This window comes from Ipomoea nil, unplaced genomic scaffold (assembly GCF_001879475.1).
Source record: "Ipomoea nil cultivar Tokyo-kokei standard unplaced genomic scaffold, Asagao_1.1 scaffold0782, whole genome shotgun sequence".
In the NCBI taxonomy this organism is placed as follows: domain Eukaryota; kingdom Viridiplantae; phylum Streptophyta; class Magnoliopsida; order Solanales; family Convolvulaceae; genus Ipomoea; species Ipomoea nil.
In genome coordinates this window covers 174776-199692 of record NW_017617210.1, presented here as the reverse complement: position 1 = coordinate 199692, position 24917 = coordinate 174776, and the positions used below count along the sequence as shown (strand labels likewise).

General features: G+C 44.1%; 1 protein-coding gene across 1 annotated transcript; it reads right to left on the bottom strand.

Moving 5' to 3' along the window:
* Positions 1-1377: 1377 nt before the first annotated feature.
* Positions 1378-24917, bottom strand: LOC109177030 (protein DETOXIFICATION 16-like). Its single transcript, XM_019326370.1, has 7 exons — positions 24626-24917; positions 23383-23927; positions 23209-23295; positions 23049-23105; positions 20955-21073; positions 18668-18754; positions 1378-1478 (listed from the first exon to the last, which is right to left on the bottom strand). The coding sequence occupies exons 1-6, from the start codon at positions 24911-24913 to the stop codon at positions 18672-18674; spliced, it is 1179 nt and encodes a 392-aa protein (XP_019181915.1). The 5' UTR covers positions 24914-24917; the 3' UTR covers positions 1378-1478; positions 18668-18671.

Below are 24917 nucleotides of genomic sequence, written 5' to 3'. Positions count from 1 at the left end.
GCTATGGCATTGATAGAAACCTCACAATAATCACAATTACACAATTCTTAGCTTAGACACTAAAAGCAGATTGCAATGGAAGATCAATCCATACCCCGTTCTTTCCAATTTGATTTACTTGTTCAATTACTTTAATCTCTTGCACTCTTTACTTTCAAATTCTTTACACAATGATAATTGTACTCCTTGAATCTTGTAAGTGACAAGCTCTAGTTTATCCTTCAACTTGCCTAAACACCTCAACGCTTCCAAATTTGCCATCCTTGAGATCGACATCCAGGGAATCTTCATTCCTTACGTTTCTTTCCAACCACCGCTAAACTTACAAGTCTGTCAGAGAGTTAATATTGAAATTGTTAAAATCAACCTACTTAGACAACAATTTCCTCTAATGCCTGATAATCACTCAATATGCTTTAGTTAATGAAGGCAATGTCTCAATTAAGAGAATATGTGATTTGATACCTAAGTATTCATCATTCAAGTCTTTCGAATCTCATGACTTTGTCATTCTCATGAAATTGTAGCATCTTAGCTAATGCTCCGCATGAACACTTAGGGTTGCACATACACAACGGTAAATGCCAGATGTTCTGCATTTCATCCCAAAGGATTTTGAGTTGGATGTAGTATTGAGTAACGATTTGTGAACCTTGCTTTATAGTACTGAATTGATCTCATCATGTAAATCCGAAAGTCTGATGGCATCTTTTTCTGAGAATCAATCCTTTAATTCATTCCACACCTCATCAGCAAATTTAATCCACAAAATACTTTGAGCAATGACCGATGAGACCGATCGAACTATCCACGAACAAATCATATTATTACACCTTTGCCAAGCCTCATACAGTGGATCAAACTCATTAGGAATCGATACTTTGCCTTCAACAAAACTTCCATTTGTTTTTGGAACTCAACCATGGCTCTGGACCATGTGTGGTAATTTGATTCAGTGAGTGGCGGATTGACAAGGACGAGACTAGGATTTTTGTTGCCGTGAAGAAAAAAAATACTGCTCAGATCCTCAGCCAATGCTACTCTTGTTGTGTTTGAAGTTCTGGCAGAGGTTCCGACAGTGTTTGAAGTTCTAGCAAAAGTTCTGACTGCCGTGACGGTAGCGTCGTAGCTTGGTCGTCTATGGTGCTCTGATACCATCATACAAAACATGAATATTCATGGTAGCATATTAGCAGGTAGAGCAAAGAGAGAAAAGAGGCAAAGGAAATGGAAAGTTTATTTTTGTGTAGTTTCTAAATTATTACAAAAACAAATAATGCAATTCTTATATAGAACTAATAGAAGGTTCTAGTAACTACCCTAAACAGATTGGTTGGCATTTTTCCTCTACTTCTGTTAAATTGAACAGCCAGAAAAACTTTGGCAAGTACAAAACTTCCCTTTTAGACTTTTACTTGTTCGTGACTAACATGTGTGGAGATGTTGGTAGTACAAATCCTGTTCTTTGCCTTCTTTGCCTGATATGAATGAAGAAGAAAAGTGGTTAATATTAAAATGGGAGTATAATACTAACCTTAAGAAAAATTTGCAACGTCAAGACACCAATGTCAATAATATCATATACAACTATATATGATACACTTGATTATAATGATTACTATATGAACTCTATTACCAATATATAGTACTCAATACACTATAATCAAGTATATCATACATATATAGTTGTGTCAAACATATTATTAGCACCCTAAAAGAAAAAATCTTATAATTTTTATTCTTGAATAATATACTTTTACGAGTAGCTTAAATGTAGATGCTATATTTTATAGGGTAATTTAGAGGCTAATTGTGCTATAATTAGAGTCCTTTAGGCCTAATTCATGCTTAGAATAGCTTAATTTGATAAAACATAGGATTAAGGACTAATTTCATTGCCTTCGTAGAAAAATAGCAAAACATTGTCAATTTCAGGGCATTCCGGCGACAGTTGGGTAGAATGATCATGTCTTGAGTTAGGAGTGTCCAAATGAGGTGATTCAAGTGGATATGGTTCGGCAACTTCAAGGTCTACAAATTTGGTGAAGGGAAAAAATTTCAGAAAGATCCACGAAATTCACAACGAGCGTTGCGAAGTGCGTAGGCGGGTCACTTAAATGAATAAACTTCAGATTTTAAGCCTATTTAAAGGCTTGTAAGGGGATCACTTAAGATGACATTCTTTTTCCCATTCCTTTACTCTCATATTCAGCACTCTTAGATTAGGTTAGATTAGGGTTTATCTTTTCCTTTCATTTTATTAGATTAGATTTACATTCCAAACCTAGAATTCATTGTTCAACATTGCTATTGGATTACGAGCAACTAGATTGAAGACTTGGGTAACATTTCTTCTCCTTGCTTTGATTTCATATCTAATTTGTGCTTTGTGATCTTATAAATGATGATGAATTACTAGACATCTAGGATGTGGATTGGGATTGGATTGTGTTTGTGTTCTTATGCTTTGAATGTGTGAATGATGAGATTGGTTGTATGTATTGGCCTTGTATGCCTTTATTGTAGAGGAGTGCATATTGATATCTTTCCATTGAGAGCTCCAATAGTTAGATGAATGTGAGAGTGGAAGTTTAGCAAGAGATTGCATTCTCCTTAGTCTTGCCCTTGCAATCCCCTTCCTACGACCCGAGAGGGCGAGCTTAGGGGAGGAGACGGTAGACTACCCGCCATGTGTTTGATAGAATGCCTCGTCCGACGTAGGGAACAAGAGACTGGGTCCTACACGCCCTAGTCATGGTGCCTTAGGTCTTCCTAGATTAGCCAAGTCATTTAACCACTCTTGTCTACTAAAGACCAATGAGTGCACAAACCAAAATCCCAATTCCATCCAAATTCCCGTTTTATTTTCTAGTCTTACTTACTTTGTTTAGTTTATTTATTTTCTTTGTTTCTCATTTCCACACACAACCTCACAAGCTCTCACCAAGCACCTAATTCATCTTGTCTACACGTTGTGACAACTAGGTTGTCTTGCACTTTGCTTGCTCCGAACTGGCCACCCTTGAGTTCGACACTCGGGGGTTTCACAACTTCCGTTTACACTCTTTCACACACCACTTTAATCCACCACAGTAAACCACATACCTTATCATTATGGAATTGAGTTAATTCCCAAAATGGTCCTCCGACTATGGCTTTTTCTTAAATTGGTACCTTGACTGTTAATTGCACCCAAAGTGGTCATCCGATTACTGAATTTTAAGCCAAAATGGTCATCCATTAGTTTTGGCGTGTAGAAGGTGTTAAAATGAAGGGTAAAATTGGTAATTCAGGTTTTGCACTCCAATTTAAAGCAATCTGTGACTCCTTTCAGCCGTCGGCGCACATATTTCTTCAAATTAGGTTTTTGCTCTCCTAAATCTGCAATCAAAATGTGGAAAAATCCTAGAATGCCAAAAAAGTACTCTTCAACTTCATCCACAAACTTCCCAGGCAAAGATTTCACAATGGAGATGTTCCTGTTCGTTTTTGTCAGTGTGGCATGCAGTGGAACATCTTAATGAAAATCCCGAACGGAGATATAACCGAATGAGACCACATAATTTATGCCAAGATTGCCAATAATATAATAAACCACATGACAGTGAGAAACATCATCACCTAGGCATAGCCCTCCTGAAACAGCCATCCATCCACACACAAAATCAAGAGCACAGTAAGCCGACACATCCCAGTCCAGGCTGTTGAACAACACGAACTTAGGGCATCCTCAATAGGTGGGGATTTTCCCCCAGATTTTTGTGGGCCCCAACATCCACCTCATCATCAATTATCTCACTAAATCCTAAAATCTCTCATTCCCATTAGTTTTAAGTTTTTCACAACTTTTTGTGGACCCACTATTTTATCTCCATATTTTAATTAATTAATTATTTATTTGAAATAATTACTTCTTTATCTCAAGTTTCTCGCCATTCTTGACCTCCGTGCTCAACGCAGGAAACCGTCGTCACTGCCAGACGAGAGAAGGAGAGACGGAGGAAGATAGAGGCCGAAGGAGATCCTTTCCACTGTCGTCGTTCACTGCCTAGCTCCGCCGCCGACGATGCTGGTTGCAAGAGTCGCTGTTCAGCTGCCACCTCCGGAGGGAGAGAGGGACGATGAAGGGTTCTGAACGCCATCCAAGCCGCCGGCGCCGGAACAGGGGACGTCGTCGGAGACCACCCTCGCTGCCACCGCCTGTTGTCCACGCAACGCCCAGCTTTCCTTCAATAGATGTTGTCCACCGAAGTCTTGTCACTCTGAAACACTCACCTTTTATTTTTATTTAAAAAATAAAAATCTGACAAAATTTTGGTTCCTTGCAGGAGAAAATTATCACCAAAATCCCCAACCCCCATTTGTTAAAAGTTGAGCAAGACTGATTTTACTGTTCCAAAATCCATCAATAAACCCCCTATTGGGGTTGCCCTTACCGTGTTTATCTCCGGACCACAGGTTACACGTCAGCGTCTGGTACTCCTGGTCGTGTTTGAGGTTTACGGTGAAGTTGCCCTGTTTTATAGGTCAGTTTGACTGCCGAGAGAGACGCCGACCGTCTAAGTCGCAGGCTGTCAGCAATTCGTTACGATTACGCTCTCGATCTAGATGGTGAAAGTGGTGGCGGAAGCGGCCGCCAGAATAAAAAACGAGGCGTTAAGGATGAAGACCAGTAGAGTGATTAGGGCAAAACAACCAGATTCCATGCTTTCTTCTTCAATTCTTTTTTGCATTGCCTGTACTGTAGCTTCTCATCTTCTTTTCAATCCATGTTTAAATAAATATTCAAAATAAGAGTTAATTCCCAAAGTTTGGCAGACCATAATTTGGCAGTTCGGAATTGAAGGTTCTTCGTTGGCAGACCATACTTTGGCAGCACGCACCGTAGTGTTCGTTGCAGTTTGGGGAAGGATGGGAAAATCGCAATTAGGTTTCTCTAATTTGGGAAGCACCTGGCTGGTCAACGGTCTAAACAACAAACAATATAAAATGTCTGTTTTGCCCTGATTTTTAACGGTAAATTCACACCAAAGTTAAGGGAGACTATTTTAGCTTTAAATTTAATAGTCGAAGGATCACTTTGGGTGCAATTAAAAGTCAAGGTACCAATTTAAGAAAAGGTCATAGTCGGAAGACCAGTTTAGGAATTAACTCTTATGGAATTCTTTAAACTTCGAAAACATTTTGTATATTACATTGTACTATCTTAATAAGCCCTGAATGCAAAGCATGTAGGGTGTTCACTCTTGTGTTATATGTGCAGGCATGAAGATGAATCTGCAATTCATATGTTTGCTCGTTGCCCGAATGCTGTGTCAGCTTGGAATTGCTTGGGACTACCAGCGTATTCGACCACTTATGATGCCAGTGTGTGGCTCTTTGAGTGTATTAATGCTATGAGGGAGGATTTACTTGCTAAATTAATGGTGGTTTGTTGGGGTATTTGGACTTCTAGAAACGAGAATGTGTGGAAGGGGGTGGCTTTTGACTTGAACTACATATATGCTTTGTCGATCCCTTGCGTTTCAAGAAAACTGGACAACAGCTAATACGCATACTCCGATCATAGCCACCGGCAAAAGTGTCGAAAAATGGACACGGCCGAAAAGAGGTATGCTGAAGCTAAATACAGATGCAGCTCCGCACAATGACACTAACAAGATGGGATTAGGATGGGTTTTAAGAGATGACGATGGCAGATTTTTGGCGGCCTAGAATATGTGTGTGCCCGGGAGTTACATGCACTGTAAAGGAAGCTGAGGCACTAAGTACCCGGGAAGCTCTTAGTTGGCCGATGGGCGTAGGAATGAGAAATGTGGAGGTTGAAATGGATTCTCAAATTGTATTTAATGCTTTACATTCATCTTCCTTTAGCACTTCATTTGGTTTGATAGTTGATGACCTTAAAGAGTTAGCAACCACGATTGGTGGTGTTGAATTCTCTTTTGCTAGGCGATCTGCGAAATGTGTCGTCCACACTGTTACTCGGGAATTTCGTCTGAGGTTGCTAGAGTGATGCCTGAACTGAAATGACCTGCAATAACAGGTCGTTTACCGGTTCTTGGGCTTCATTGCCTCAATTTGACATGTTTGAGGGTTTAATTGCACTTTTAAAAAGTTCAGATGCCTAATTGACTTTTGATGTAAAGTTAAGAGACCTATTTGACTATTTTCCCTAGATATTATTGTCCACACAATACGTGATATGTATACTGTTGGTTTTAGGGTTTTTGGGCCCAGGGAGGTCCAACACAACCTTAGTCGGTGGATCCACCTTTCAACAAAGCTTTGAAAAAAGGGAAAAGAATAATTGAAAGTGAAAGAGTGCTTCTCTATTCTCTAGGCATGGACTCGCCCCCTTTACATTCACGGATGGGCCTTTATATAGTAGGCCATCCATTAAACCGAGTTAAAACACATTAAAAGATCCCTAAGTGATAATTATGCCTTGAGGCCGTTGGGTGCCGTTACCGGGCCTCTCAACGGCTCATTAGCCGAGCCCTTTAAATGCCACTATAAATGCCGCGCAACGGCTCTCGCCGAGTCTTCACTCTTCCCTGGGCCTGGGCCACCTCCTGGACTCGGCCCAGTCTTCTATCGGGTCCTGCTATTGGTCCAAACTTTTCACTCACTGGGCCATGCCTTATTCATTCTGGGCTCTTCTTCTCTTTTTGGACTTCACCCATTGGGCTTGATCTTCTTGGGCCGGGGTCCACACCCCATCAACTAGTCCCTCACTTTCCCATATCCGACCCTCTAACTCGGATATGGGAAAGTAGCAATATCTCTTCCCTTTAATCAGCGAATCTTCTATTTAATTGTCCGAGTAACGCCCAAATTCTTCGTAATTTCACCCGATTCACCGGAGCTGTTTAGATTCCTTCATCCTCTCTCGAGATCCTATAAATAGCGCCCTGCTCCTTGTGTCTTTCCACACCCCTTTCAGTCAACCATGGGTCGTTCCCCTATGAAAGGGAACAAAATTGACTTTGGGTCGCCGCGTCGCCACCTTCCTCCTAAGAGGTCGAGACCGGAGAAAGAGGACAAGAAGAAGGCCCGTCGTCCTTTCTCCAAAAGGCATCATGTCGGCGCCACATCCTCTGTCTCTCAACAGTCAACTGAGGCTCCCCCTTTGGTGGCAGATACTCCGTCTTTAGTCAACCCCCCACCTCCGACTGTAGCTCGCGTCACTGCTCAGGACGGATCGTTCGTGGAGGTGGCGGTCCCAGAACAACTGTCTTTCAAAATGACTTTCACGATTCCCCTTGATGATTTAGACGGGCCGGCGACTGATATAATGACTGATGTTGATTTCGCCCGCTACCTTGAGCTGTATCCGGATGACGAGCCGCCTGTCATTCCACCACTTATGCTGGACTTTTGGAATGCGTTCTGTCCTTCTCCTACCGGACCATCGGAGGAGATGTCCATTCAGAACGAGCCTTCTTCCCCCGACGAGTGATTGTGCCATCCGGGGTCTGTTGGTAACGTCGAGTGAAGCTTTTCAAAGGAGAACCGCCAAAGGGACATATATTTCTATTGATGTAATAAGTTCCTTTCTTAATGTACCGCCTCTTTGAATAATAATAATCTACAAAACTTTCGCATTTTGGAATCTTCCTTCTCGCTCGACTAGGTCCACTAATCGGCCGTCCTTTGAGTCGACCTGACACCTTATCCTGATGTCTGACAACTATGATCCCCTAGTATCGTGAAAGATCTCACTTTTTCAGATAAAGTGCGAATCTTTGTTCTTCCCCAGCGGATTTGACGAAACTATTCTTTGATAGAGATTCCAGAACGTTGTCCAATCTCGGCCGAGAATGGTCAGTTACGATTCCCTTCCGTGATTTCCGCCTGGATATTCGCTCCCGTTTTAGGCTATATAAAGGGGCTTGCTTTCGCTTATGCTCCTCACGCCTTCTGATTTAGCAACTTCAATCATGAGCTATCGAACCGGTGATCGCCGCTTCTCCATCCGCCAGAAGGAACATGCTCGACTGGAAAAGTTAAGGCAAAAGAGGCTGGCTAACGGTGGCCGCTTGGTGGGTGACTCCTCCTCGGATCCCATTGTCGTACCACCGGATATGTTAGACTTGATCCCCGTGGACTCGAATGAGCATCGAGTGGAGCCGGTGGTAGAGGAGCCAGCGCCGGATGAGGAAGAAGTGTGGGAGGTTCCTCCTCTTTTTGGGGTGGCCATGTCGCCTAGCGCCCTTGAGAGGCCCCTCCAAATGATTGATTACGGGAAGCTGGGGCCGTCTACTTGGATGATATGCCGGAGTCAGAGCCGACTCCTCCAACCTTTCGTCCTCAGCTTTTCTTGGAAGGCCCACCTCCTGCTCGCCCATTAGAAGAGAAGATTGATCCATGACTTATCTTTTCTTTTGTCTAGTAACTTTGGCCGAGATGTAGGCCCTTATCCCTTTATGATTAGTAAACTGTCGTTCTCTCATTTTTTACTTGTTCAATGTGAGGTCGACGTCGACTCCTGACTCGACCAATGGACTCGGCCTTGGTCATCCAGAGTTACTTATGCCGACCGGTGGGCCTGGCCCAGAGATCCTTCTTGAAATACCATCGACCCGTACCCAGGCAGCCCAGAGGCCGTGGCCTACAATGGGCTTTACGTCCATAGGCCGGGTCACCTCTACTCGTCCTAGGCCTAGGTCAGACGCGCCGTCTCAGGCCAACCCTAGTCCCTAGGCCTCAACTGTCGTTCCGCCTTTCGAGGGCATTAATTGCAAACGTCCTCTCACCTCCCATCGACCCTTGTTATCCTCTAATGGGTGCATGACACGTGGCAATCTCTTGGGATTCTCCCCCGTTTAAATACTCCGTCTTCCTCATTTCACCCTTAACTTCTGCGAAAGCCCCCCGACGTCAAGCTCTACCCTATCCTGCGTCTCTTCCTGCCGAAGATTATTCAGGTTGGTGCAATGTCTTCTTCTCCCTCTTCTTCTTCTTCTCGCCGCTCGGCGGAGTCCCCCGCCTCTACGTCTTCATCTTCATCTTCTTCTTCTTCTTCCACTCCTCCTCGCCGTATGGAGATCCCGTCTGGTCTTCCATCGACGTCTTCTTCTCAACCAACCCCTTTAGCTCGGGGGCGGCTACTCCTCTGAGCCCGGCCCCTCTCACGATGGTGGCGGCTCTTCCCAAGGGCGCCCAACGACTGAGGGGTAAATTTGACTCCATACCCCGGCCGGCGGAATCTCCGTCGCTAGTCACTGAGGCGGACCTGGAAATGGCCCGCTTTCTTCTTGGCCCCTCGTCCACCGTACTTACGCTGGAAGGCCGGTCAATTTTTGACTCGCCGGAAAATTGCGTCGGCATTCATTTACACTCGGTGGCCTTTGGCTTCCGAGTGCCACCATCTCCCTTTCTTTCTCTTTTTTACCGCCACTATAACCTGGTTCCAGGTCAGCTTGTGCCTAATTCACACCGCCTTCTCGCCTGTTTCATCAATTTATGTCACTGGTGGCTTTGTGAGTCCGACCTGGATCTCTTTAGATGTTTGTTTACGGTGAACAAGGTCAGCTCACACTCCCCAGGTTTTATCTAAGTTTCTGCCCGACCTGGGCGTCAGTTATTCGAGGGTCTTCCAGACTCCATAAAGGACTGGAAGCCCTACTTCTTCTTCGTCCGCCCTTCTTTCTCTACCTTTACCTTCCCTACCATATGGCCGACTACCCTCTTCAAACCCTGCTCCCGGCGCGCTGTCGTCACCCAGGACGCGATCCAGGGTGCCGAGTTCCTGAAGAGCTTTGGACCTTACTCTGTCAAGTACTGGTCTCGAGTACGGGCGATGGCGAAACGGGGCCTTTTGCCAGCCGGCGCGGCCACTACAGGTAGCCTTTCGCGACCTTCTCTTTCCCCAATCTCCTTATTTGATCCGACTGCTGATCCTTTAACTTTCTCTTGTGCAGGTCCATACGACTCCGATTCCACGAGCTCGGACGAAGCCCAGATCCCTACACCGGACATGGCCGACCGCACAGAGAAGATGAGGCGTCGACTGTCGCAGCGGTCGTCAGGTGCATAAGAAACTTCCTCCTCACTCCCTTCTCCGGTTCCCCGGGCGACTCCAACTCCACCGGGCAATGTGGTGGGCTTGACATCGTCTCCTGCTGCTTCTCCCTCCAGGCTTCCGCCTCCATCTCCGATAGAGAGCCCGAGCTCCAAGCGACCATTGGAGCAGTCAGACATGCCGCCTCCCAAGAAGATCCAACTGGGCCTGGAACTTGAAGAGAATGCCCAGATCTGGCAGGGCAGCTACTCAGTCCAAAACTGGGCCGAGAACGTCCTTCTTCCTAAGGACTTAGAACTGGTGAGCCAGATGCAGGATGAATACATCCTGGAGGCCTCCTTACGACAGTCTTACCGCGTAAGTATCTCAGACCAACTCTTTGATTTCCTTTCTCCCACCTGTTGCTAACGTGTCTTCCTTTTTGCAGAACCTCACTTTCCAGCTGGAGCTGAGGAAATGGATGCGGGCGCTTAAGGCCACAATGCACTCTCTCGCCACTCGTCTACGCCAGTCAGATGAGGCTAGCCTGGAGGAACAGGCAGTTTACGCCAAGGCGAGGGAGGTCCATACTGCCGAGCTGCTGAGGGTTACCCGCTAGTGGGAGGGAGAGCACGACAAGGTGGCGACCATCGCCACCACCTTCGTTGCTGACTATAAGAAGTCGGCCGCCTTCGAGGCAGACGTGAAGTCGGCGGTGACAAGTCGGCAGGAAGAGGTGGAAAAGGAGTGGTTGGCGACTCCGGAGGGAGATGAATACCTGCTGGATCTGGGCGAGCGCGACTACCGTCTGGGTTATCGTGAAGCACAACTGGAAATCCACGCCCTCCTACTGGCTCGCGACTCGACCTTCACTCCGGAGGGCTGGGGTCTTAAGCCGGTGCTTGATCCCCTGCCGGCGACGGATGCACCCGCGGCGACCGCTGATCCAATGGCTCCTCCTATGGCGAGTCCAGCGGCAACGACTGAACCACCTCCTCTAGTGGAAGACTCTTCATTTGCTCCCCAAGCTGGAACATCGGCGGAAGAACGAGTCGAGGAAGTTGCTGTCGACACCCCCTCTCCCATAGTCTAGGGCTTTTTAATAATCTCTTTTGTAAGGGTTGGTCTCCCCTTCGGACCTTTCAATGAAAAAAAAATCTCCTTAAGGTTCTTCTTGCATCTCTCTTCTACTTATGTGATTCCCGTTCATGCATCGTGACTGCCTTTATTGAACCCTTATACCCAGGCGACTCCTAGTACACTTGTCCTTTCGCCGAGTCCTTTAATTGAGGCGACTCATGTTCGTTCTTGAAAAATGTCTAAGGGTTTGAGCCCTGGCTTCATAGCTTTTCTCGTCGAGTCCCTCTGTCGAGGCAACCCCTTAGGCTTTTTCTTTCTCATAAACTGTTTAGTGTTAGTGCCCCGTTGTTTCTTTACTTTCTCGCCGAGTCCCTCAGTCGAAGCGACTCCTGTAGGCTTTTTCTCAGAAACGTCTAAAGGTCTGGGCCCTTGTTTCATATCTTTTCTCGCCGAGTCCCTCAGTCGAGGTGACCCCTTAGGCTTTTTCTTTCTCAGAAACTGTTTAGGGTCAGTGCCCCGTTGTTTCTTTACTTTCTCGCCGAGTCCCTTAGTCGAGGCGACTCCTGTAGGCTTTTTCTCGGAAACGTCTAAGGGTCTGGGCCCTTGTTTCATATCTTTTCTCGCCGAGTCCCTCAGTCGAGGCGACCCCTTAGGCTTTTTCTTTCTCGGAAACTGTTTAGGGTCAGTGCCCCATTGTTTCTTTACTTTCTCGCCGAGTCCCTCAGTCGAGGCAACTCCTGTAGGCTTTTTCTCGAAAACGTCTAAGGGTCTAAGCCCTTGTTTCCTATCTTTTCTAGCCGAGTCCCTTAGTCGAGGTGACCCCTTAGGCTTTTTCTTTCTCAGAAACTGTTTATGGTCAGTGCCCCGTTGTTTCTTTACTTTCTCACCGAGTCCCTCAGTCGAGGCGACTCCTGTAGGCTTTTTCTCGGAAACGTATAAGGGTCTGGGCCCTTGTTTTCTATCTTTTCTCGCTGAGTCCCTCAGTCGAGGCGACCCCTTAGGCTTTTTCTTTCTCAGAAACTGTTTAGGGTCAGTGCCCCGTTGTTTCTTTACTTTCTCGCCGAGTCCCTCAGTCGAGGCGATTCCTGTAGGCTTTTTCTCGGAAGCGTCTAAGGGTTTGGGCCCTTGTTTCCTAGCTTTTCTCGCCGAGTCCCTCAGTCGAGGCGACCCCTTAGGCTTTTTCTTTCTCAGAAACTGTTTTCATGATGTGGAAAGTGATGGTATTTTATTCAAAGTTTGAACCTTAGGTGAATACACGGGCTAACCTTTTGCCAATAGAACTTGAACTCACTGATAGAACTTCTTCAAGTGGATTACGTTCTAGATCCGGTCAAAGAGCTTCCCTTCCAACGTCTCTAGTTTATATGTGCCGGCTTGGACCACAGCGGCAATGCGATAAGGTCCTTCCCACTTGACTGCGAACTTTCCTCCTTCCGTGGGTTGACTCGCTTGTCGATCTCGCAGCACAAGGTCGCCTAATTGAAAGGTTCGTGGGCGAATCCGCCGATCTCGATATCTTTTCACAGCCTGCTGATATTCCACCATGCGTGGCTTCCCTTCGCTCTTCTAAAAAGTTCTTTTCAATCTTGAGGCTCTCCTCATTTCCTTCATCCGAGTAACTGCGGACTCGGTGGGTGGGCTCGACGACTTCTACTGGAACTTTGGCCTCGAAGCCATACGCTAAAGAGAGCGGGCTTTCACCGGTCGCCCGCCTCTAAGTAGTTCGGTAGGCCCATAGAACTCGGTCAAGCTCATCCGCCCAATTTCCTCCGATGTCTTCCAACTTTTTCCGGATTCCGTCACGATTGTATGATTTACATTCTCGACCTGTCCGTTGGCCTGGGGGTAAGCGACCGATACCTTAGTGTGGCGTATACTATGCCGTTGGCAGAAATCGGCGAAGGGTTGGCAGTCAAACTGTCGGCCGTTATCGCTGACTATATGTTCAGGTAATCCAAAGCGGCAGATTACTTTCTTCCAAAGGAAGCGTCGACATTGATACTCGGTGATAGTGGCTAGTGGCTCAGCCTCCACCCATTTAGTGAAGTAGTCGATGGCTACCACACAGAACTTTAAACGTCCGGGGGCAACCGGCAGTGGGCCCAATAGGTCGATACCCCACTTTGCGAAGGGGATGGCCGTAGTGACTGGCGTATAGAAAGTAGCTGGCCGAGTATCTTTTCGAGCGAATGCCTGGCAAATCACGCATTTAGCTATCCACTCGATGCAGTCTCTCATCATAGTGGGCCAGTAGTAGCCTTGAACAACCAGCTTCCGGGCGAGAGTGTGGGCGCCCTGGTGGGCTGCGCAGATTCCCCAATGAGCCTCGTCCATTATTTTCTTCGCCTCAGTTCTGAGTAAGCATTTGAGGAGGGGACCTCCAAACGACCGTTTGTACAATTGTCCATCGATAATCTCGAACGACGGAGCCTTGCGGCAGACCCGGGCGGCGACCCCAGGGTCCTCTGGCAATTCTCCTTTGTCTTTATAACGTCGGATATCTTCTATCCAGAACATCTCCGGGTTCTTCACTCAGTCTCATTCTTTGGCCGTCACTTGCCGGATCTCTAGGGTCGCTTCCTCTATGCTAGGCCGGACCAGTTCTTCCTTTTGACAAATTCTGACAAGATGATCTGGCACGCCTTCTAGAGCAATTTTTGATAGTATATCTGCTTCTGTGTTGTCGGCTCGCGAGATATACTCTATCTCGTAGGCGCCGAATCCCTTCAATAGCTCTACCGTTTTCTCCTTATATTTGGCCATCCGGACGTTCTTAGCTTCACAGGTCCCGGACACTTGTCCCACCACTAGACGAGAGTTGGTCTTGATTCGTAGGCATCATGCCCCTAATGTCTTGGCGAGTCGTAGACCTCCCAATACAGCTTCATATTCGGCCTCATTGTTGTATGTCTGGAATAGATAACTCAGAGCGTAATAGAGCCTGAACCCTTCTGGAGTAATCAACATGATTTCGTCGCCGCTCCATCCACGTGCATCTCTCACCATTCGCCGGGGCCATCCTCTGAGATGGCATCCTTGTCATCTTCTCCTGCAGTGCACTTGACTAAAAAGTCGGCCAGGGCCTGTCCTTTAATCGACGGGCGAGGCTGGTACTCGATTCCGTATTGGGTCAGCTCTACTGCCCACTTCACGAGCTGACCGGTCGACGTGGGATTTCGTAACACGCCACCCAAGGGTTGATCTGTCAAGACTCGAACGGTGTGGGCCTGGAAGTAGGGTGCCAGTTTACACACGGTGATCACCAAAGCGGTGATCTCCAAGGGTGTGTACCACGTTTCGGCTGATTTCAAAGAACGACTTACATAGTATACCGGGTGTTGAGTGCGTTCTTCCTCTCGAACAAGCACCGAACTTACCGCCCTGAGGGATGTTGCTAAATACAAAAACAATGGCTCACCAACCCGAGGGGTGGATAGTACCGGAGGTGTAGAAAGGTATTTCTTCAGCTCTTCGAATGATTGCTGGCACTCGGTGGTCCACACGAAACCCTCCTTTCTCTTCATAACCTCGAAAAAGGGCACGGTCTTGTCCGCCGACTTACTTAGGAAATGACTCAGGGCAGCCAGTCGACCAGTCAACCGCTGTAGGTCTTTAACGGTGCTAGGAGGCTGCATATCCATAATGGCTTGTACCTTCTCAGGGTTGGGCTCGATGCCCTTCTTGGTAACCATATACCCTAAGAACTTCCCACCTTGCACGGCGAAAGCGCACTTTTTCGGATTAAGCCGTAAATTGTATTTAAGCATTACCTGAAAGCAATCGGCCAAATCCCCAGCATGATTGATTTCCTCTCGACTCTTTACTAATATGTCGTCTACGTAGGCCGCCATAGATTTCCGAATGGCATGACTTGGTAACAATACACCCCATCCGGGGTCAGGAACGCTGTTTTCTCTTCATCGGCTTTGTGCATGAAGATCTGGTGATATCCTCTAAAGGCGTCCATGAAACTCAGCAATGCCGACCCAGCCGTCTCGTCGACCAACTGATCGATCCGAGGTAATGGAAACGAGTCCTTCGGATAGGCTTTGTTGAGGTCGGTGTAATCTACACACATTCGCCAAACCGGGGGCTTTGGCACGAGCACCACGTTAGCCAGCCATTCTGGATATTTAACTTCCCGAATGTGGCCTGCGGCCAACAGCGTGTTTACCTCTTTCTTCACAAATTCCCTTCGATCGTTGGCTAGATATCGCTTCTTCTGGATCACCGGTCGATGATTGGGGTCGACAGCGAGCCGATGCGAAATGATAGACCTGTCCACTCCCGGCATATCTTCTGGCCCCCACGCGAAGACCAAGCGGTTCTCTCGCAGCACCCTTATGACTTCCTCTCGCACCTCTTCTCTGAGGCCGATTCCGACTCTGACTCGTCTCTCTGGTTGTTCAGGGTCAATTTCAACTTCTTCCAGCTCTACGGCCGGTTCCGGGTGGGGTATCATTGTCTTCTTTAGGGGTCGCTCTGTGATCTCATGGACCTGCATTTCACGTTTGCCCATGCCTCTGCAAGCTTGCAGGTAACAGTCACGGCGACTCTCCTATCGTAACGGACCATACCCACCCCATTCGGCGTGCGGAACTTCAAGCAGAGATGCTCGATGGAGATCAGTGCTCCCAAATCTTCTAAACCCGATCGGCCGAGTATCGCGTTGTGAGAACACGCCAAGTCGACCACAATGAACTTCATGTCCAGCTTCTGCACGTCGGGGTAGCTGCCGATTTCCACGGGCAGGGTGATGGATCCTTCAGCCTCCACGGAGTCGCCCGTGAAGCCGCCGAGTGGTGTTTTGACAAGGATCAGTTGCTCACGTGACAGTCCCATCTTGACGAAGGTCTCGAGGTACAAGACATTGACGCTGCTCCCGGTGTCTACCAGGATCCGCCGGACAACAACCCCATTCACGTCCATCGCAATGACTAGGGCATCGCGATGTGGTGTCTCGCCTGTGGGTAGATCCTTGTCTGTGAAGACAATAGGCTCTGGGCAGGCTTTCTTCGAGCCACCCTCTCGTCCGTATACTGTTCCTACGTACAATTGTCGGGCCCAGGCCTTTCTGGTGTTCGTGGAGTCGCCCCCCTCAGGTCTGCCGACTATCATATTGATGACTGGCTTCTGTCTCCACTGAGCCTCGCTTTCATCGGTCGCCGGCTGTTTGCTGCGGCTGCCTTCGACCGCCCCTAGGGGGTCGCTGTCTTCCTTGGTTGCTGACTTTCTCCGCCACTGGTTGGGAGGCGGTGTTCCTTGCTGGATGATCCCCTCCATGATCTTTTTCAAATAGTAACATTCTTCTATGTTGTGGGTGTGCGACTTATGATAGCGGCAGTATTTAGATGTCTTACCTGGGTCCTCGTTCACTGCGCGCTCCTCACTAGGAAGGGGCGGAGGAGGCGCGACCGCTTGCACCTCATGTATCGGATGCTGGGGAATCAGCCGATAGGGTTGGAGCTAGGCCTGTCGTACGGGCGCCGTGCCTCAGGTCGCCTAGCTGGCTCTGGGCGCCTCTCTTTTGTTTCTCTGCGGGTTCGCTTTTCGCTAACTGATCCTCCGACCTCTCGCTGTCGCTTATGCTTCATGGCTTATTCCGTGTTGGCCCGTTTGTTGGCCATATGTATGGCTTCCGCGTAGGTGGCTGGCCGGTTATCCCGTAGGTCACGGTATAGCTGCCCGGATCATAAAGATTCTACGAAGAAGGTGAGGGCGGTCTGGTCCTCGACCTCCTCAATGGATTGAATCTCCTTTTGCCATCGAGCCAGGTATGTTTTGAGAGATTCACCCTCCTCCTGATGGATATCTCCCAGATGCGTTAAATCTTTTTGCGGTTTGATGTTAGTCGCATAATGACTCATGAAGCGGTCGGCCAATTCCTCGAAGCTGCGAATCGAGCCTGAGGGCAAGGCCACGAGCCATCTCTGCGCCGAGCCCTTCAGTGTTAGTAGGAAGGCGCGACACATGACGGAATCTCGAACCCCCAACACTTGCATTTTCGCTTGATAGCTCAAGAGATGCTCGCGTGGGTTGCCGAATCCGTCGAAGGTGGCCTGTTCTGGGAACTTAAAGTCGCCGGGTATCTTGTACGCCATAATCTCAGCCGAGAAGGGCAAGGCGGTGAGCAACGTCCGACCTGGGGACTTGGTTCTACCTTCTACTTGCTCCTTCAGATTCCGCAGCTCTTGGGCCAAGTGGGCCACATCCCCAACATTGCAAGCGTGGTTTCCCGTGGACTCTGTACTTTCGCCGACCTGTGACTCAGCCTGCCGTTCCTCGTTGCGAATTGGCTGCTCGGCCTGTCGCGCTCGAGTTTGCGTTCTTCTAGTACGAGTTCTTTCTCGATTAACTTCTTGATTCTGTCGACCCGCTCTGGGGCGACTGGGTTCTTCTCCGCCAAGTCGTTCTCTTGCCGAGCACGGGCCCAACCTCGAATGCACCGATCGCGCGGGTGGTTCTTCCATGCGTTATTCCTCTCGTCTTCCTCCATCCAACCTCTGGGGTGCTTGTGGGTTATGCGGTTGTATGTTCGTTGATCGCGAGACTGTCGACTCTCTCCTGTCATGAGTTTCTGCTGCAACAGCACGAGCAATGGCCTGAATTTGCTCGGGAGTGAGAGGTATGGTCGTTTGAGGTCGGTTTCGAGGTGCTGAGTCGTCCCCTTGACTCTGCGAGTTGCGCTGATTCAGCTGGTTCCTTAAGTCGGCTTCTGGCTCACGGTTTCGATTGGAGGCACGGCTTCGTCCCTCAGACATCTTCTTACTCGCTCGTCTCTCCTATCCTGCGAATTTCGATGCTCAAAAATGACAGTAGCTCTTTGTTTCGATTCCCACAGACGGCGCCAGTGTTGGTTTTAGGGTTTTTGGGCCCAGAGAGGTCTAACACAACCTTAGTTGGTGGATCCACCTTTCAACAAAGCTTTGAAAAAAGGGAAAAGAATAACTGAAAGTGAAAGAGTGCTTCTCTATTCTCTAGGCATGGACTCGCCCCCTTTACATTCACGGAGGGGCCTTTATATAGTAGACCCTCCATTAAACCGAGTTAAAACACATTAAAAGGTCCCTAAGTGCTAATTATGCCTTGAGGCCATTGGGTGCCGTTACCGGGCTGACCAACGGCTCTTTTGGGCCTCTCAACGGCTTATTAGCCGAGCCCTTTAAATGTTACTATAAATGCCCCGCAACGGCTCTTGCCGAGTCCTCACTCTTCCCTAGGCCTGGGCCGCCTCCCGGACTCGGCCCAGGCCTCTATCGGGTCCTGCTATTGGTCCAAACTTTTCACTCACTGGGCCATGCCTTATTCGTTCTGGGCTCTTCTTCTCTTCTTGGACTTCACCCTTTGGGCTTGCTCTTCTTGGGTCGGGGTCCACACCCCATCATATACCATAACAAAAAGTACATTATTTGTGTACGGAATGTATATTATTTGATAGTATGATCTACACAGTTGCTAATATTCTATTAAGTTCAAAAACCCTTTCTTAACTAATTTTTTGGTGCATTTATTTCTTAATTAAGTGTTCAACTTGTAATAACTCAAATAAATTGGACTGAAGGATAAGTAGCAAATATATACCTGTTCATCCCAGTTTGTACGTATGGTAATAACTAACAACAGTAATGCCTGGGTGCCACAGCCTCCAATAATTCCTATCCAAAGTCCCTGCCACCAGCATATAATGTTCAAACAAAGATAATACAATATAAAAGAATTGAAAGGAAAATGTTTTTTTTTTTTTTTTTTTTTTTTTTTTTGAAAACGAAAGGAAAATGTTATTTGTACGTAAATTACAGATCTACAATTTTATATTCACGTGTCACATAAATTAATCAAATGAATTTCTAACATGTTTTCATTTGGTGATAATTTTTATTTCTTTTATAATTTATTTTTACCTTACCAGTTACCATGCCTCCTAATCTCCCATATCTAACTATTCATTATTGTTTCCAATAATAAAAATAAAATTTAAAAAAAAAAAAAAAAAAAAAAAAGAAGAAGAAGAAGGAGGAGGAGGTTGAGTCGAGCCAAACTTTAAAATATTAGGCATGAGCCTGTTACAAAAATCTAAGGTTTGGGCCTGAGCTTATATGTAGGCTATTTGTTAGGCTTAAGACTAAGCTGACAATTGACTTGGTCTGACCTGAAGCCTTTTTAAAAGTATGTTTATGTGGACTCGAGTCCAAATGTTCACAATTTACCTTTTAAAAATTCACAATTTGTATACTACGACCACACAATGTTAACATATATGTAATTGATTACCTTGCTTGTATTCACAAGTTACTTTCAAATACTGCAGTCACACAATATTAAAAGATTAGGATTTGATGACCATGTATATATTGTATTCACAAATTCTATTATACAGTTGTTATGTGTTTTGCTTAGAAACACAGTTTATATTCTACAAGTTAACAATTCTAATACTGAAAATACACAATTTATATGTCATTTAGGACAAGGGTCCATCTTGCAAGGTGAACCCTTGTCCATGGTTTAATATGTAAGCCATTAAAAAAGTCTTCAAAGTAAGTCATGATTTGAGCTTATTTAAAGCATACATGTTAAGTCTTTTTAATAACTTTAATAAGTATTTTAAAATAATTTATGAAATATACCTAATACAAAACTAATACATAACTACATAAATATATCACCACAATGCAAACATATTAGCATTAAAACATAAAAAAAAAAATAAGTCACGACTTCAACATGCTCGTTAACTTGTTTAGGAATAAATTCAATTGTATTATTGCTTGTCATCCTATATAATCTCATAAATAGTTAACAATAATTGAATTTTTTTTTTTTTTTGAGTAATATTGACCCTGTTACATGTAATATTTATTCATATATACTTTCTCAACCTACTGAAACCCAACGAGTCAATAGCGCCTCCACTAAGGCTCAAACCCATGACCTCCCACTTAGGAGAGTCACTTCATGCCGTCTTTCGCATGTTTACAATTGAATAAGAATTTAGAATGAGATTTTGAAGGTGGAGGGTTAGGGTTTGGTAATTATATATATTTGGGGTTATATTATAAATATAAAAATATATTAGGTATAAAATAGAATATATATTAACTTAATATTATATATATAGTCAAGTTCTAGTGCAGTCAGACCTTAACGTGCGGTCAGTGCGGTTGCACCATTTTAGATATGCAAACACGCATCAATAGTGTTAAGAAACGCACAAAAAAAATGCACCAATGCACCAAAAATACACCATTAGGTACGCATCACCACGAACACACCATTAGGTATACAGAAACGCACCACACATTGTTCGAAAACGTACAATAAGGTATAAGGAGGTATGGTGCATTTTTTTTTGAATGTGGTGCGTTTTGTAATGCATTTCATTGTTGTGCGCCTAACTAGGTCTTAATTACCAAGCCATAAGCCCCTACAAAGGGGCCTAGCGTATTTCCATCCATAATAACAACCAACTATCTTCATCGAGAATCAGTCTCATGTCACAAAAACAAATAAACACTCTCACCAAATCAATAAAGCAATAGTTTCAATTCATTCTTAAACTATTCAAAATATTTTATTACACAAATACTTTCTTGAAACAACTACAATAAAATAGTACTAGACGCTTTTGTACAAAAAGCAACTCTTTTTACCAAAATAACTTTAATTTGACTAAAAATTTCATACCAAATAAGTACTTTACTTTTCTTTAAAAAAAACCTAGTAGTTTTAAAATAATACATATTACTTTCATACCTAAACCCTAAAAAATAATAATAATAAAGCTGAAAAATGAAGAATATAATTTTCTATTCATTGTAAAAAGTGTAAAACTAGCATGAAACACAAGTAGTATCCTTGAGAGACATACCTTTCCACCTAAGTTTAGTACAAAAGCTAAGATGAGGGCAAACGGAACTCCAACAAGATAATAAGCTCCAAGGTTCACAATGGCACCAATCTTTTGCCAACCACATCCTCTTGCGTTTCCTATATATTCACTTTTCATTAGTACAATGTTATATATTTAATTTGACTAAGTAATATTAAAAAGGTACAAACTTGTACGAGACTGTCTCACGGATTATTTTTGTATACTTTCAATTACGGAATAATAAATTATGTATCAATTATAATTAACATTTTATGTACCAAAAGTTAACATATTATGTACATGCAATTAATGAATAATGTATTTATTACAATTAACGTATTGTGTACCTACAGTTAACATATTATATACCTTCAATTAATAAGTTATGTACATATTACAATTAACATATTATTTACCTTTTACACATACACAACGCAAGGTGGGCCCTGTTTCATGGTATAATTTGCCCTTAAGTTGGTCAGACTATTGACTTGGTAACCACAAGGTTACAAGTTCGTCTCATCTCCCAGCGGAGAGACCTATTTGTATTCTTAAAGAAGGTGTATTCAATCATGACTTTTGTAGAGTTTTAAAGACTTTTAAAATGATAGATTTTAATAAACTTTGATTGACTTTCATTGAGTCGTTCAAAACTTTTTTAAAGTTTAAATAAAAAACATTCATAGACTTTTATCAACTTTTTATTTTAAAAAGTCTACAAAAGTCATTGAAATTCTAAATTGAATACATCCTTACAAACTAAAAGACTTGATCAAATAAAATATTTAAAAATATAATTACAAGTTGCATAAAATAAAAAAAAAATCTAATATTAATAATATATATATATATATATATATATATATATATATATATATATATATATATATATATATATATATATATAATTATACTTGATATATTGCTAGGCATCACGCAAAGAATTATTATTTGCAATAGCAATTTGAGACTGCAAACAACAACAAGGTGCTACTGTTTGCAACCCCAAATTGTTGTTGCGAACAGTAATTCGCTATTCGTAGTAACATGTTGTTTAAAAAAAAAAGGAAAAATATATATTATGAATATAAGCATAAAAAGAATAAAAATCAAAATATATAAGTATTTATATGAATATTATGCAATATATACTCAAATTTGACAATGAAAATTTTGTTTTGTTCATGTATTTAGGGAGAATTAGAGAAAGTTAGGGATAAAAAATTTATAGAAAAAAAAATAAAAATCAATATAAACAAGCAATAATGAAGTAAAAATAATATTATTTCAAATTTTTAGATGAAGATTCTAAAAGTTTAGGAGAGATAGAAAAATTGGTAGAGTTTAGGTATGAGGAAAATATATGATAAAAGAAGAAAAAAAAATAATTTTATTGAATTTAGATAGGTTTATAGAGACCAGGACTATGTTGTCTAATGGTATCCGAGTTGAACTTCCATTTGGAAGGTTGTGAGTTCGAGCCTCAGTGGAGGCGCTATTGGTTCTTTGTGTTTCAGTAGGTTGAGAAAGTATACCAACCCCTCCACTAAAGCAACATAAATACCAACTCGAGCTGCAACCTCTGCGCCTCTTGCCCTCCCTGCTCCCAGTTTGTTTGATACCCTCGTACTTCGTTAGGATTAAATGCTTACCATTAGGTTAAAAATTATACTTAATAGCGAAGACGCAACTTTATTTCTAATGCAGGGTGTTGGACTTGACCCTCTAGACCTCCACTCAACAATCTCCTAGCCACATGGTGGTGCTAGAGCACCTGCCAACTTTAATTGCTGACTCAACTAGCTGATACCACTTGTTAGATCAAATGTTTACCACTAATATGCCAAAAGTTATAACTAGTAGCTAGCGGAACTTTATTTCGTTAATTATATATACAACATATTTTTAAGAGGCAAGGTGCTGGACTTAGGCCCTCAAGACCTCCCTCCATCCAATAATTCTCTAGCCACCTGATGTTGGACTTGATCCTTCACCGACCTCCCTGCCATTTGTCTCACTACTACAAAACTTGCCATTTGCGTATGTTGTAACAGACAACACAACAACCAACCACTAGCATTATATTCTTACCTCACTGCACAGCCAAGTCCATAGGGGATCATAAACACCACAGTAGAGGTACACATGCTGAGAAATATAATTATATCTAAAAGTCAGCTAATAAGACATGATAATACTAATTAATCAAATGAATCACACAATACTATGGTTATGGGAGTAGTATACAAACCTTATAGACATCATTGATGTCTCAAGCTTTGGATCAGGAAGAAGACCAGCCACAAGTACTAGACACTCATATGCCCATCTCACCACACTGAGCCAAGTTTTCAATAAAACCTCATAACTAAGGAAATTAAAACAGGTAAAATGAGACAGAAAGAGTATTGAGCCTCGAGCTTACCAAAGCATGAGAGCTGAAGGAATACCTAGTGATAGAAAGCTGAATAAATTCTTCCCACCCTCTTTAGAAATCCCTGTCCATGTCGTCTTGCAGGACGGCGAAAACCCGATATATAATCCCAAAATCAGCACGATGATCCAGTACGAGATCGAATTGCAGAGCGCAGCGCCTTTGTTCCCGAGCCCGAATTTGAAAACCAGAAGCCAACACAGGAAGCCATGGATCAAACTTGTCAACCCTGTGCTTATTGCCAGTGGCTTGAGGATGCTTTGTGTCTGCAAGAATGTGATTTGGCATTGCAGGATCCCATAGGGGAAAATGCTGGGAATCAACCACCGAGCATAGGTACCTGCGTTTGCTGAAATTTCAGAATCTTGTTTGCAAAAAGCAAAGATTTCCCCAGCAAAAGCCCATACAAGTGAAATGGGGATTCCCAGTGTCATCATTACAACTACAGCTCTCTGCATATGTATTCCAACCATCCCATGTTGTTTCGCTCCGTATGCTTGTCCACAGAATGTCTCCAGCGCACCTACCATTCCATCCTGTAACGGAAAACAACACAATTTTTTTAGACTTATCCAGGGATGACCACGATTTGGTTCGAACCAAACTTGACATGAGAACCACAGGTTCGTGTTCGAAAGCTGTAGGGTATAGAAAATAGAATTTCCGAAAAAAAAAAAGAAGGTTCCAACTGGTGGATCAAAATGGAACTGGAACCTTCCTAAAAGGTTACGGTTCGGATTTGTCATTTTCTGGAATGTGGATGGACGGTTCGGACCAGGAACTGAACCGCGGTGATATCTAAATCTATTAATGGTATTTGTTCAAAAAATGTTGTCAAGACTCAAACCTCAAATCTTCCTTAATTATGAAAAAAAACACAAATTCTGAATCAAATAAATGTTATAATTAATCGGTCTCCGCCCAAAAATTTTCCAAGTACTTGTAAGCCTTAATTGCACAATTTACTCTTGTTGGGACTCGGACCTTAGGTTGTAGCGAAGACTCAATTTTATTTTCATATATGACTACTACATTTTTTAGAGACAGGGTGCTAAACTTGACCTTTAGGCCTCTGCCCAACAATCCTCTAGCCACTTGGTGCTGGAGTTGGCTCTTCACCGAACCAACCGGACTTCGACCAACAGAAAACAACACAAATTCTGGATCAAATGAATGTTGTAATAATTAAACAAGAAAATGTTAGAGTTTGAGTTTAAGGTAAAATGTAATGTACCACGAAGCTGAAACCAGTGACTTGAGCAAAAGAAGTGGCCAATGAAGCACCAGAGAGTGGGAGCTCTCCCAGATGGCCTATAAACATGAGAGATATCATCTGCAAACTATACTTCAAGAAGCTTACAAGAACTAGAGGTCCAGCTAGCTGTAATTGTTTCTTTAGCTCTTCAGTTGTCTCAGATAAATCTCCCCAATAGTCCGACAGGCGTCGGAGACATGTAAAACCATCATTTTCAGTCAAAGGAGATTCAAGAAGATCTTCACACAACTCAGGATTCATGGTCATGATA

Excerpts from the sequence above, each read along its gene's own strand:
- LOC109177030 (XM_019326370.1), bottom strand. The coding sequence starts at position 24,913 with ATGACCATGAATCCTGAGTTGTGTGAAGATCTTCTTGAATCTCCTTTG. Across the intron at positions 23,928-24,625 it reads TCACTGGTTTCAGCTTCGTG|GATGGAATGGTAGGTGCGCT; the intron begins GTACATTACATT and ends TTTCCGTTACAG. Across the intron at positions 23,106-23,208 it reads ACATCAATGATGTCTATAAG|CATGTGTACCTCTACTGTGG; the intron begins GTTTGTATACTA and ends TATATTTCTCAG.